Here is a 15,519-nt window from a genome sequence, read left to right as displayed (position 1 = left end):
GATTGGGAACTTAAATTTCTTAACAGTTTTCTTATCTATTTATGATATAAATGAGTTTTGAATAGTGTAGTTCTTTTTATTAGTTTTCAATGAAAGGAGAGTCTTTATGAGAGAATTTCTTTAATTTTAGGTACTTACTCAAAGAGCTATCGCGGTGTATACTAAAAACCAAAAATATTTTACAAAGCCGTTTGTATTAGATTCTAACTAACTACCTAACTATATGTTCACAAAAAAGATATCATTTATACTTTAGAATATCACCACATGTACTGAAATTTATTATAAGATTCTATCGATTCGACTGTTCAAAACGAGATTTAATATTAGTGCATCATTATAAAGTTTAAAGAGATTAAAAATATGGGTCATGTAACAGATATTATGTTATGCTCTATTTCATGTTTAAGGGTAACAAGGTCATTTAACATTTCTTCAATCTTTACTGGATTATAAACTAAACTCTATGTACTTATTGTAAGAATTGCTGGCTGATGATGCCATGAATTTTGTACCTGTGTTCTTCATTTTGTTGGACATTCATTCACTCTATATTGACATTCTACTCAACCTTATAAAATCGATTGACTCTTTAATTTTTTTAGTTACCATTTTTTACTTTTAGTTTTGCTTTTTTAACTATATTAACAAACATTATTTCCTCTACTCCCAATTTTAATAAATCGTGTGATCACACACTAGCGATGATAGCGCTTATAACTAATATTAGTTTGATATTCGTTTCAACCATAATGAGTCTATGAGAATATATGAAATTTCTTAAAAGAAGATAGGATATTAGAAACTTAAAACTATTAAGCATGTAACTTTTTGGATCATGAGGGCTTTTGATATCGTAAATATTTTTATAAAATAAAAATTTGTCGGGATTCGCTAGAGGTAGATAAGAGTTGTTTTTTTTATCTATCATACCAATGATACGTTTAGTTATTTAATACCTAGGTTAATATATTTTATTTTATAAATAGATGGAGGAATCATTAGATGGCCGTGAGAGCGGCCACAGCGCGGCCGGCTTCGACTCGGCGGCCATTTTGAATGATGACGTATCACCCACTACCAGCTTCTGTTATAACATACCGAATTTATTTAACAGGTAAAAGAAAACACATGTTTATCTTCATACTTATATTTAAAAAAAAGTCATCAAAGTTGCTCATAGTAAATAAATAAAGAATAAAATCGATTGTTGAGTTGGGTTTCAGAACCGCGTTAAATTCCAACCGATAAACGCTCTCGCTTTGAAAGTGTACCTCAAAACAAAAACAAAATGTTATTTAGGTCAATACCTATAGATTATAGAAGCTCCTATATTAAAGAAAGTGGTAGGCTATAACAATTATATTCTATAATTGGAACCTATTTTTTATGTCTACCATCTGACCCACGAAACTTCGTCTGCTCTGAAAGAAATTATTTTACGTTTTTCCTCATTGTTGCAACATTATTACTTAACAATCCACTTCTACGAGGTATATTATACCTATATTACCAACTTAAATAAAATGAATTACATATTTCATTCCAGTCTAGGTCCTGCGTCCCTATGTGAGAGGTCTGAAACTGACGTACCTGAAAACTATCCGAGCCAGGAACCCACGGACGAGGTGGAAAACCACCAGTTTGAGGATGACGAAGAATACTCCCCTAATTCTAGTAAGTTTGGTGTTTAATTTGATAAGAAGTAGAGTTTAAAAACAACTCTCCTTTTTACTAGAGTAGGTAAAGTTTAACAACTATTTATTAGTTCAACTCTGTAAAAGCACAGTTTATCAACAGTATTTTTTAATTTTTTGAAATTATGAATAATGATTATTGTAACTAAAAGTTCATAAAAAAGGGTATAATAATTCTATTCTCAATAATTCTCACGTTTAACTGAATTATTCTATTCACTTCAATATACTTATGTGTTTTCATTTCAAAATCATTGTGTTTTGTTTTAGGTGCCAAAAGCGGTGATATTCCTAAACGTAAACAACGAAGATACAGGTAATTATATAAATCCGAACAAGTCTGTTTTTCAAAAAAGACTATGATTTCATAAATTGCTCGACTATTTCAGTCCAACCAATGTTTTTTTATTGATTGAAATTATTGAGGAGATCGCTTTCTAGTTACCTATTTAGCGCGTCTTTTTTATAATTATTATATTGAAAATTAAAAGGTGAATTGCATTTAAATCAAACGAACATGGAGCAAGAGCATTATGTCGTAATGTTTAAGTGTAAATGATAACTCGTATTCAGTGTGTACAGTATTATGGTCCGGGAGCCAGCAGCAGATTTTATGACCAAGTTCCTCTCAAGCGGTAATTAGTAAAATGCATCAAAGTATAGTATTATGAAGCCTCGTGAACGTCAGCTGGAGCTCGGTTGGGGGGAAGAGCGGTTGTAGCCTCCCGTATCAGCTGACGGTTTTTCCACCAAGATACAGCCAGCTGACATATATATTTATCCATAGTTACATATAAGCTATCATCAGGTAAATTTTTGTTTGAGAGGAAATAACGGAAAATAAATTTTTCTTTAAATTTAACTTTCATGTTCGAGACACCAGCTGACGTATAATACACCATGTTGTAACCAGCTGACTATTTTTTTTCGTTGAGATATTGGGTTAGCTACAATTTGACAAATTTTTAGCTGGGAGGAAATGAATGAATGAATGTATTTTATTTCCTATGTGCGTGGGAGGCTACAACCGCTCACCCCCCCAACCGAGCGCCAGCTGACGTTCACGAGGCTTTATAATACTATACTCTCATGCGTCTGACGAATTATCTCTTGAGAGGAAATAGTTAACCAAATTTGCACCTGGCTCCCTAACCATTAGAACATTACATTTTCAAACGCACTAAGAACAACGATAAAATGCTCTACAAAAGAATTTGACATAGTGAGGTTAGAATGAGCATTCGCTCGTTTGATGTAAATTCACCGTTACATTCCATACAAAACCAACACGAAAAATTACAAATAGCGTATTCATTTATAAATGTTTATTTACTCATTTTAAATATATCTCTAAAATTTTCAGAACAACATTCTCAAATATCCAATTAGAGCAGTTAGAGGCGGCATTCCACAAGACCCATTATCCAGATGTGTTTTTTAGAGAAGAATTAGCAATGAGGATAGACCTAACAGAGGCTAGAGTTCAGGTGAGATTAATTTTTCTTTGTTATTCGAACGTAAATACTAATATAAAAAATTGTAATAATTATTATTGCTACCTAATAGTTTTAATTGTAATCAAATTTACGCTGTTATAAAACCACGTCTCAACTACTCCTACGCGTTTTAAATTACTATACGTACCTACTTTGTACATCTGATATATTTTGAATTACAATGATATTTAATAATATCATTGTAATTCAAAATTTATAACTTTTAAAACGGTCGTGATGACCAAATGATCAAATGTTACCGTACTATTCATAGGTTTAGATGAGTAGATAACACTAATAATGCACTGGTGCATTATTATTATATATATTATTTTGTTATATTGCAGGTCTGGTTCCAAAACCGTCGAGCGAAATGGCGCAAGCAGCAGAAAGCTGGCTGCGAGCCGTACCCACGCGCAACTCGCTCCCCGGAGCAACGGTCACCGTCCTCACTGGCTCTGGAGATGAGAGATTTTATTACTATACCAGGTATTATAAAAGTCTAATATATTTGAATGAATGAATGAAAAATTTTTTATTGCACACACATACAGGATTACAAAAGAAGAGCGATACAAGTTAAAATATGTACAGAGGGCGGTCTTATCGCTGTAAGCGATTTCTGCCAGACAACCCGCAAAACCATAAGGATTACATATATTTTATGGTGATGGTGCATTACATTTGGGTACATTTTGCTTTAAAATTGTCCAATCCATAAATAATTATTACGTAAATAATAAATATATATAAATAAATACATATTTGAGGCTAAAGATAACATTATCTTACATTTATCATTATCAGAGAATGATGAATTCAATGTGAGACATTATCCTAAAATATGTTAACTATCAATCGAGAGTTTTGGCTATGCCTATCAGCTCCTATTATTGCTTAATTATTATCTGATATTATGTTTTAAACAAAAGCGAAGCCGTCTTAAAATTTATCAGTGTTAAATTAATGTAATATAATTGTGTAAATACCCGATTTTTTTATAAAAAAATGCAATATATTAATAAATACAATTATTTGCAGTGTCGTCACCCCAAATAATAAACATGGCTGAGACATCACACCAAAATAACTATGTAACGAAGAATAAGCAGCCTGCACCCGCCATACATATTTCTGCTTTACCAACGCGGCAGAATCCTCAGATCGACCTGCCTACATTTTCCATTCCTCTCCAATATAACCTCGGAGGCTTCAAAAAAGTAGACGAAGATGTAAATCTAGATTTAGAAACATCCGAAAACGCATCACAGAACCACTGGGATGCGAGAATGATGCCAAACTTTAATTTAATGCATATAAAACCGTTGCTAGAAAACCGTGACAATAACGACATAGCCGAAGTCAAGTACGAAGTCAAAAATGAAACTGTTAGTAGATCGAATTATAATGAATTACCTAATATTAATAGAGGCTCTATAGAATCTGAAGATATATTAGGAAAAGAAACAGTAAACGAAGGACAAACTATTTCACCGGATTTTGAAATAGAACGATACCAATACGAAAACGAAAAAAGGTTTAGGGAACCATTCGATGAAGGTATCATGGAAGACGGTAGAAATGATTTTGTATGTGAAAACGACTTTCTATGTAAGAACAATTATGAAAAAATCGATGGCAAAAGAAACGAATTTGAAGATTGTCATTTATTGGACGGTGAGAGTAGTGGTATGAGTAATTTTGAAAATAATTTATAAGTAACGTTGCAGTTATATATATTATATTGTATAATTTTATCTGTTACATATCCCACGTGCAATAAATAATTCTAGTCATTGTTATATTGTTTTATTTTATATGAAACCTTATTATAAAATCACAATATATTTCTTTGGTTGGTCTTCATGGTGAAGGTATATTCATATTCTTACACCATGAAGAACAAACAAAGAAATTTATAACCTACTAGCAGTCCGCCCCGGCTTCGCCCGTGTTACATATTTCGCAATAAAAGGTAGCCTATGTTCTTTCTCAGGGTCTAAAGATTGTCTGTGCCAAATTTCATCAAAATCGGTTGAGAGGTTTAAGCGGGAAAGCGTAACAGATAGACAGACAGACAGAGTTACTTTCGCATTTATAATATTAGTAGGGATTATTACACATACAATATGATAGTTAAGGTAGAATATCTTAAATATGATTTAAATTAAGATATTATTTTTACTTTTTATAGCATTGAGTAAAATTTTAAATTAGCGTCTGCGGTCTGATTAAAAAGATCCTTATTTTTTTTTCAATAGCTCAATTATAAACTTAAGCTTTTCGTTTTTAATATTTTCCATCACACAAAGTTCATGTAGTTTCCTTCTAGAAATTTCGTTAATCTTGACCTCGGTTCAAACACGCCATTGAAATTATTTCCGCAATTGAAAACGTAACTATGTATTTTAAGGCTTATCATAAATCTCAGAGGTCACCGTTCATTACGGTTGACGTAAACTTGCTTTATTTTTATATTTTTATAACATAGATGTATAGATCTTGATTAGTTTGTGATTTATTCTTCAAACCTGAAATTGAAATTGTAAAATTTATTTTTGGTCTATTTTAGAGAATGTTCTATTTTTGAGAGATTTTATGTATGTATCATCCATTGAGACATTAACAACATGTGGGAGAATAGATTAATTTGGATAATATTATTTACCTATTATAAAATAATTTAAACACGCTTACCCTTCCTGTAATATGTTTTAATGTCATTCATGTTTGACTTAAACTTGTTTAAAAAAAGCAAAAAACGACATTCTGACAACCTGACTGAAGATAATAATGCCATGAAGTTTAAAATTCAAAATAAAAAATTTAATTATATTCATCTTTATCTCCTAATGCAGTAAAAACATTAAACATAACAATAACAGACATTTAACCACCAGTCCAACATATTAATCACTTTTCTTTTCATTCTTTTTCAAAATAAATCTTCACATTTTTAAACAGTAGATAATTTACTTAACGCATAATAATTAATGTTCAAATTTTTTCCGCCTATTATTTCAGCTACATTAACGAACAAAATTAACATTAAAATCATTATGCAAATTTAAACAATCTATTATTAAGTAGCTTCCCGCCCGTGGCTTTGCCCGCTTTGTCTTAAACCTAATAACTGATAGAATCTTACTCTGGAATAACTCTATCTAAAAAAACTATCAAAATGTGTTGCGTAATTTTAAAGATCTAAGCATACAGACGCACAGATGGTCGAAAGCGATTTTGTTTTGCACGAGACTAGCTGTGCCCCGCGGTTTTACCCGCATTGCTCTGCTCCTGTTGGCGTGTCTTCTATAGTCTTTCTCGATGAATGTAAATCTCTCTCTCGGTGGTTAATGTAAAAAATATGTAATGACGTTTCAAAAGTGCTTCTAGAAGAAGTCTAATTGAATAAATAAATGTTTGAGTTTGAGTTTGAATGGGCTATCTAACACCGAAAGATTTTTTCAAACCAGTTCCTGATTTTAGCGCGTTCAAACAAACAACCAAAACTCTTCAACTTTATAATATTATATAGTTTAGATTTTATGTACCATATAGTGATTTGCTCCTTCCAGTTCTATATATCAATGGTATATACTAACGATTTGTAAACTGCGACAGTTCGCTAGCGAAGCGAAGTGGATAATATATAAACATTCTGACACATTGTACTTCTTTTGTCACCCGGGAAATACTTTGAAACGTTTCAGGGACATTATGGAATCATTTTTTATTGTATGGAGCATGATGAAATGTTAAGATGGGCTTATTTTTTAATTAGGTATATACAATTTATGTTGCAAAATTAATGTTTTACCTAAATTATGTATTAGATAGGCAGTCTAGGTATTGCTGACACGTTGATAAGGACAAGACACATTGATAAGTCGAAGTATACGTCTTTACTACTAAGTTACCATTAGTACCTACATTTAACATTTGAGAAAATAAAATTAGCAAAGGAAACCATATTACACTTTACGTGTTCGACTTTTCTGCTTCTTTCAATTTTATTTTATTAATCTACTAGCTGCGCTCCACGGTTTCCCCGCGTGATTCCGCTTCTGTTGGTCTTAGCGTATATATAGCCTCCTCGATAAATAGGCTATCCAACACCGAAAGAATTTTTCCAATCGTACCAGTAGTTCTTGAGATTAGCGCGTTCAAACAAACAAACTCTTCAGCTTTATAATATTAGTATAGATAAGTTTTATAGTTCAAGATATAAGTCTACAGGGATTATAAGTTTGTCCTTTTAAAATATAAAACACAATGTTAACACGCTTCATTGCGTATTCACAAATTGCATTCGAATTCACGAGTGTGCAGAAATCCATACAGCATGATTACTCCGCTGTTTTCATAGCTCAGTTTAAATTCTTGCTTTAATTATAGTTATGTAAGTTTCAAAGGAAATATCGCAATTTCATTGCTCCGAAGTCAAGGGTCGTTTTGTCGGAAAGAAGCTGTTTTGATAACAACTATGCTTAACTAGGTTTAATGTAAATGGAAAATGCTTTCTTTGAGTTGTGTGTTTATTAAAATTAGTAAAATATCAAGGACGTAAGAAATGGGTAGTATTTTGACAAGTAACTTAAGAAGGGGTTAAGATTCCGGGTTAAAATGTTTAGAAAAATATTAAAACATTTAGAAGAGAAAATTATAAAATTAAGTAGATCTTCGGTCGTTCTTTCTCGGCGTTATATTTAGAAGAAGTATTAAGAATTGTTTAAACTGGAATTTTGCTATCTTGAAGCAAACACTTAGTAATCGAAATACTGTTAAGATACTCTAACACCCATTAGTGAATAAAATGACATTCTAAGAATTTTAAAAGTTTCTTCAAATACTACGTTAATAATTTTCATGATACCTACTTTATAATTTCCTTGGATCGTACGTTATATTTTTGAGAGCAAAATAGGTGTGTTCAATAATTACTAGAAAATTACTTCGTAGCTTAACTTTCAAATATATTGCCATAGGTTATTATTTGGAGAGTATTAGAATGGTTCAGCATTGCACAAATTCTACATTTTCCTAGTTTCCACCAACATTGGCTATCATGGCCAATTGTTGGCCAAGATAACTATTGTTACTATTTTGTCATAGTTCCTACCTGGCTCAATATATCGCTCTCAGACTCGGTGCTAATAAAACAGGTCAGCTAGCCGTCTGGGTCGAATAAGATGGCCATAAATTTGAATGTTTTGGGACAATTCATTTATTTAATATTTGTGAATTTATGGACTCTAGAACTTTTGTGGTTATTACGAATGAATGAGGTATATTTAGATTTAGCAAAATATATGTTACACTTTACTATTATTTTTAATAGGCGTAGATGATTATTTTTGATGTCAATTTTTATTATAATAAATTATGAACTTTAAGGTAGTATATTATTTGTAGTATAAATATAAATATTAAAATTGTACATATAATACAATATTAAACACTACTTAGCATCCATGGAAAATACACATTCTAAATAATATATACCAAGATGTTTGACATGATTTATGGCTGTATCTCACCATGTTACGACATTTCTCAACTCAGATCGTAAAAAAAATTTAGATATCATACTTTTTAACTTTTAAAACAATTATTTCTTCAAAATACGAAATTTATTAAATAAAATAAACAGAATTGATACAAAAATAATTTGACTGTGAGTCAAATCCCGATTTAGTTTTAAACGGTGGATTAAATTGAGTACAATTAAAAAAAATCTTTATATTTCAAGAGAGACTGTTCAATTCGGGCTACTATATTCTTTATGGATACGGATATCGAACCTGTCGAAAATGAAAATGAAATCAATTTTTACTTTGAGTTATTAAGTCTAAGACTTAGAGTAAAAAAATGTATCATATTAAGTAAAAAATTACATTCAAATTCTTTATATTATGGCCTCTAAAATAAAATGTATCCCTTGTAGTATACAGCTACCCTATTCGTAAAAGTAACGCACGCAAACCACCGTTCAATTGGTCTTTAACGGATTTGATAACGTGACCCGGTTATTGTTTGAAATAATATAAGCTTCTATTTGTAGGGGTGAATATGAAATTTCATAAAACACCTTAGCTTTTTGACAATTTGTATCAGAGCAATAGAAATTATTAGATTCAATTCATGGGTAGGGACAATAAGGTACGGGAAATGATAATGGTTGAAAAAAGTGTGTGCGTGTAACCTTTACGCGCGATTGAAGTAAAACTTCTTTGGCGTTGACGACATATATCACTGAAATGATTAAATATTAACTTAAATAAATAAATATTATATTATAATTTAATTATATTTATTATTCATGTGCTTTACAAAGATTATTTAAATGTTATATTAATATTATTCATTCGAAACAGGTAATTGAATGTCATCATAACTTCTTACGTACGAAATTATAGGTTTGTGGTAACTATAATGTGAAACATAAATTTTACTCTCTAAATTTGCTACTTTTCTTGAAAATACAGCATCTATCGTTGTACCGAAACGCGTTGTTGAATGAAGTCGAGAAGTATTCATAGATAAATCAAATTTTTCTTCTAAAAAATCAATTAACGGCTGAGATTCCTGAGAGCGAAAATTAACATTAAAATCTCCAGTTAGAATCATCGGTAATTCATGATAATTACTATTTAAAAGTCGAGAACCTTCAATTGTGAAGTGAAGTAATTGCTGATGAATAAATTTTATGATATTTGTCAGGCTAGTATTTGTAGAAATATAAATAACAACGATAATCACAGGTTGGTCATTCGTATTAACACATCGAACCAAGGCGATGTCACCAATTTGTGAAACCTCATCGGAAATTTGTGATAATAATATAGTTGGTGAAATATTTTTAATTGGTGTTACATTGTTCAGTGTATCTGTAGATGAATGATATACAGCTACTCCACCAGCAGTTGAGTTGGGTCGTTTGTATTGGATAACGCAATAAAAATTTTCAATAAGAATTTGTTCGTCATTTTTCATCCAAGTTTCGGAAAATAACAGCAATGTGGACCTTTTTAATACTTTATCATTCAGATCAGAAACATGAGCACGTAAACTTTGGTAGTTGAAGGAAAATAGTGTAATGTTACTCTCATTTACAAGGTTATATAATTCTTCCTGTTGTGTTATTAGGCGAGAATTCGAAAGTCTTTCAAATTCACACTGTAAATCAACTATTCCCCCTGGACGCTTTCTTCCATGATAAAATTTGTTGTCATCGGTGTTTGAGACAATGAACAATCCATTTATATCAGTTACTCGTGATAATGCTACATATAACAGCTGCTGACTGTGACTTTTATTGTATTCATAAACGATTTGACGTAAGCGCACAAGCAGATACTAATGGAAAGTGATTTCTCTTTGCAAATATTGTCTTATTTCTATTCATTGGTACAGATGACGATCTTCGTAAAATTGGGACTGCTGTTCTACTAATGTTTAGAGTTTGAATATGATGGGCAGCTTTTTTCCTAATTTTCTCTCCTATCTTACCAGGAAACTCAAGCCATAAGCGTATGATGTTATCACTGTCATCACGTTCAATATACACTAACTTTCCAACACAACCGTTGGCTAAGCCATCAGATACATCAATATTGGTTGTAATAATGTAAAATTTGTTAAGAACTAATATGATTTCATAAGGCGATCCTCCTGTATCAATAACTGACATTTTATGAAATTGTTGGCGTACATATGCTTCTTGTTCAACTGAATGACAACCTATATACATATCTGTTGCTATGGATACTACTTTGTCTTCAGCAATATTTAAAATAGATTGATTATAATCCGCAACATGTTTATTTTTATTTTTAATTTACTTATTTTAAAAGTAATAAATAAACAAGTACCGTATATTTAGAGATTTTCAAAAAATTTTGCAATTTAAAATACTTAATGTTTTTAAAACTGTTGAATTTTTCATTCACTTTGCTATTCACAATTGATCCGTTTGAAAATTTGAAAATAAATAATCCTAATTGATTATGATATTTGCCACTAGCTGGCTGTCAAGAAGCGTGTAGTATATGACATATACTTACAACCAATCAGAATTATTATTTTTAAATGGCGGAAACTACACAGCGTTACTTCCGTCAGAAAAAAAATCTGAGTTACTCCCTAGTCGCGCCTAAAGAAGTTTTACTTCAATAAAAACATATTATCTAGACATATAATAAAATCGTTTTGTTATAATATTATGTGAAATATATAAATATACTCAAAAGTTAAAACATATTACTTATATCGGAAAACAATTACTAAGCTTAGCTATTTATGATTATTATATTAATCTTACGTGCCCTGTGTCAATATTTAATATTTAATACTTTCAACAAAATACCACAATATTTCAAATATAAAATGTATTTTAAAGTACATTAAATAAAGGTTATTCGAAATTCATTCCCGAAAGTTTATTTTTAAAACTTATCGTAGTAGAACTGGAATTTAAGCACTCCTTTACAGTTGTAAAACTTCTAACAGCGACCACAAATGAGGCAAAAGCTTATAAATTATAAAGTCATTTTTCTTTAAGTTACTGAGACAAAATGCATCCACTTTGTCAAAGAAATGCACATCTTATTGTACTCATTTGACAAAATCTACGCTCGCATTCATAAATGTCCTTCGGTGTTAAATTTCGATTTTTCTTATTTAAAATTTAATTCTTAAAATAAACTCTATCACCATGACAATACAGTTCAAAACATCGTCCCCTAATTTAAAGTTTTGGACAAGCTAATATGAACTGTGGAAAGCAAACAGTATATTCTAAAAAGTTCTCCTTGCTACACGAATATAAACTTTATAAATGTCGGGATAAAGCCCATTGTTACAATTATTACTAAATCGAATTCGGACATTCGTGTCCTACGCTCACATTCACAATTTTTACTCACCTATCCAGATGAGCTTGATTTAATTAAAACTTTAAATTGAAGCAATAGAGTTGAAAAATGTACGATAGCTCTCACGTAGCTGTGACTTGTGAGACTGTGGGGTGCATTCGCTTTTCCGGCACACATTAGTGTTAGAAAATCAGTCTGATTAACAGGTAAATTTGAACTCAACAGTAACAGAGATAGAGTTCGCAATTCTATCGTAGAGTGTTTGGACTTGCTGCTTTCTAGAGGTCGTATAGTAGCCACGGTTGAGGGCTTAAAGGGGTTGGCGGGGGTGAGGGGTGGCGTGAGCAGATAGCTTTTTCAGGTCTACTACGTTAGTAGAATCGCGGCTGTCGTGGTGTGAGCACGCACAGCGCGTTATGGAACACGCATACCTTTTCGATTTTTTTTAAAACGTAATTTCTTTGCAAATAATGCTTACTTAGTGGTTGGATTGTGCTGTGCTCGTAACGTTGTGACTTGGACGTCTTGGTTTCATTGAACGCAAGATTCATCTGGAGTATACGTATGACCTAGTTACAAAGATTGAACACGTTTAATTTAAAACTTCTGATTCACGTAAATTGAGTTAAATAACACAAAAAATGTTAGATAATAAATTGCGACGTGTGCTTGTCGATAAGCGCTGGCTCAATATTATGTAACATGACGAAGCTAACACTGCTTTAGAAGGTTCTAAATTAAAATTTTGTTGGCATTTAAATCCAATTGGATTAGTTAATACAGTATCATTATTGAATATTGAATGTGTCATGATAATTATGTGTAGTTGTTCATAACGTGTATGCTAGCAATTTAGCACATACTACGTCGTTAATTAATTATTTCTTTTGTATTTATATTAATAAAGTAGAGATTATTTCATAATATAATATAAAATATAGTAAGGTATAAATTCGCATTAAATTGAGATGAGAATACTTGTATTTAAAAGTAGAGTCCGTCTAGTTTTAGTGTGAAAAGCGCGCGAATCATACAATTTGCAAATGGCGGGAAGCGCGTTTTTCATCTTTTTTATAGGTTTCATACGTAACAATATGTAGTGTATGTATGTATGTTTGTATTGCATTCTAATTTATTTTGTCGCGTGTGAAATGTATGAAAATTGATTTTTTAATGTTAATATTTAAAATTCCATTGACATTGGATTTGTTTAAGTATTTTAAATTCGTAACTTATGTGTTATTGGTTAATTAAAAAAAGGAATAGTAAAAAAGTAATTGACTTTATACCAAAGCATTTTCAAATAAATACTCAAACCATTTGGCCATCTTTAACAAAAGTAACATATTTTGTATATTTCAAGGAAATATCCTTGCATCAAGCATATACGAAATTCTTTACGTAAATAATCAATAGCTTGACTTGCCCTTAATAAGACAACCTAGGCTGAACTTTTCATGCCCTGTCCTCCACAACTACTCCTCGATCGGTCAAAGAACACACTTCAGAACAGTGTTGAACGAAAAAACAAATACCTTGGCTTTTGCTGATACTGTTTCGGCTTTCTGACACGGTTTTATTTTCATATTTAATTAGAGGCGAAAAGAACTTATCACTACATAGTATAAAACAAAATCGCTTTGTCTGTCGCTATGTCCCTTTGTATGCTTAAATCTTTAAAACTACGCAACGGAAGTTGATGATTTTTTTAATAGATAGAAGGGTTCTCGAGGAAGGTAGATAATTTATTAGGTTTTAGACAAAGCGGGCGAAGCCGCGGGCGGAAAACTAGTAATCTATAGAATTAATAAATGTTATAAGACTACAAAGTTTAGCGTTACGATGTTACGTAGATACGCCTACGGCGTAGCGCGTGTGCTACGTTGTAGTACTACAGCGTAGAACTCGAGGCTGTGAAGTATTTCGTAACTAATTCCGATAGGTTTTAACTACTGTTTTTATGAGTAATTATTTTATTAACGGTGTTTACTTTACTTGCACGAGTATTATTTGATAATTTTCTTAAATAAATAAGTACATAGTTGATATAATTAATATAACAATGGAAAATGCAATCGCAATTATTAAGTAAGTTAAATTATTTCTAAACGTAAATATTATTTAATATATTTTCTTATTCAAACGATTACATATCATATGTTGCTTTATAAATATGTATATTAAAATAATAATATAATTTATGTACGATTTTCTACTTTACACAAAAAGTAAAACATTGCGAATGATCGTGTCTTCCAACTGGTTCTATGCACTGACATTCTCTTCTATGAATGTTTATTTATTCACATCGCTGTCGTACATAAAGCTAAAAATATTCTGTATTTTTATTCAGCCAATATTGTTATTTGTTTCTGTTTCTACGCTTTATATTTCTTGTAATATTAAAGATAAAAAATCGACTTATGAAAAAGGCAAAAACCACTACAATTTTACTTATAAATATTAATCATTTTTCGAAAAATAATATCGCAATTAAGATTGTATTAAATTATGAATAACTGAATACAATACATAAATTTAAATTAATATAAGTATATTGATAGTAAATAGGTACACCTTATATATGATGTCTCGTAGATTACCGAGCCCCTGCTTAGCAATAAAGTACAATTCGAATCACATACATTATATACAGTTTTGTCTGTACGTTGTACATGTATAATATAGAACCTTTGCCCTTGGCAGTTCGGCCGTGGAAGTCATTTCGATAATCGATCGACTCTTTTACTTCATACAGAGAGTAATCTTGTCTCGTGTTTCGAATAAAAATCTTTGCTTTCTTTAATAAGAATTAGGTAGATTTAAATAAGATTTTATTATTATCGTTTAAATATCGGTTAAAATTTGACTAAAGATGTGATTAAATAATTCTATTATATATACTAGTAGTTATGGTTAAACAAAATCATTTTCAAAACGCTCATGTAAGATATTGTCAGTAAATTCTCAATATTATTGTGATATTATTCATGTAAAAACATAATTTTAAAATATGTCTAAAATAATGGTGTAAAAATAACTAAGCTACTAATTACTAACTAGTTTAATAAATATAACTATTCAAGTAAAACCGTAGAGGTACTTAACCAACATTGAAACTCATTAGTGATTTAGTTGTTAAAAAATTAATGTACAAAAGGTCAAAATCATTGAAAAGGTATTTAAAAGGTAACATATTCCAAAATTGATGAGAAAACTCCATAATTGTGTGCCTCTTAATCAAATTTCTCAATAAAAGTTGAAAAGAAAAGTAATATGCGCTGAGATTTCTCGAAAAGTTTAATATCGTATTAAGAATTCATAATGCCTCCGGAGTTAAGATTAAAACATACAAACGATTCGACAATTCCGAGGATTTTCGATAAAGTACCAGCCCCCCTAGTCAAGTGGCTTTCTGTTAGCGTAGCGTTCAATAGAATAGACTACGAATGT

At 30.9% G+C, this 15,519-nt stretch overlaps 1 protein-coding gene across 2 annotated transcripts; it reads left to right on the top strand.

Annotated features, from left to right (window-relative positions):
* The first annotated feature begins 989 nt into the window (after positions 1 to 989).
* On the top strand, positions 990 to 4,911 carry LOC149897954 (uncharacterized). 2 transcript variants are annotated; one of them, XM_090115941.1, is made up of 6 exons: positions 990 to 1,117; positions 1,550 to 1,677; positions 1,968 to 2,013; positions 3,061 to 3,184; positions 3,541 to 3,682; positions 4,235 to 4,911. In XM_090115941.1, exons 1-6 carry the CDS (start codon positions 990 to 992, stop codon positions 4,909 to 4,911), a joined length of 1,245 nt encoding a protein of 414 aa, XP_089972067.1. The 2 variants fall into 2 exon arrangements, with proteins under 2 accessions (XP_089972067.1, XP_089972068.1); XM_090115942.1 differs by having other exon boundaries at positions 1,550 to 1,681; positions 1,978 to 2,013.
* Positions 4,912 to 15,519: the final 10,608 nt, after the last annotated feature.

This window comes from Colias eurytheme, chromosome 24, assembly GCF_061535395.1.
Source record: "Colias eurytheme isolate Ceu_HAF_F1 chromosome 24, ilColEury1 Martin Lab GWU primary, whole genome shotgun sequence".
NCBI classification, from domain to species: domain Eukaryota; kingdom Metazoa; phylum Arthropoda; class Insecta; order Lepidoptera; family Pieridae; genus Colias; species Colias eurytheme.
This window is presented reverse-complemented; position numbering and strand designations above follow the sequence as displayed.

Bases quoted from the DNA above. Each gene is read 5' to 3' on its own strand.
- LOC149897954 (XM_090115941.1), top strand. From the start codon at position 990: ATGGAGGAATCATTAGATGGCCGTGAGAGCGGCCACAGCGCGGCCGGC. The intron at 2,014-3,060 runs GTAATTATATAA...TAAAATTTTCAG, and splicing joins CGTAAACAACGAAGATACAG to AACAACATTCTCAAATATCC. The intron at 3,185-3,540 runs GTGAGATTAATT...GTTATATTGCAG, and splicing joins TAACAGAGGCTAGAGTTCAG to GTCTGGTTCCAAAACCGTCG.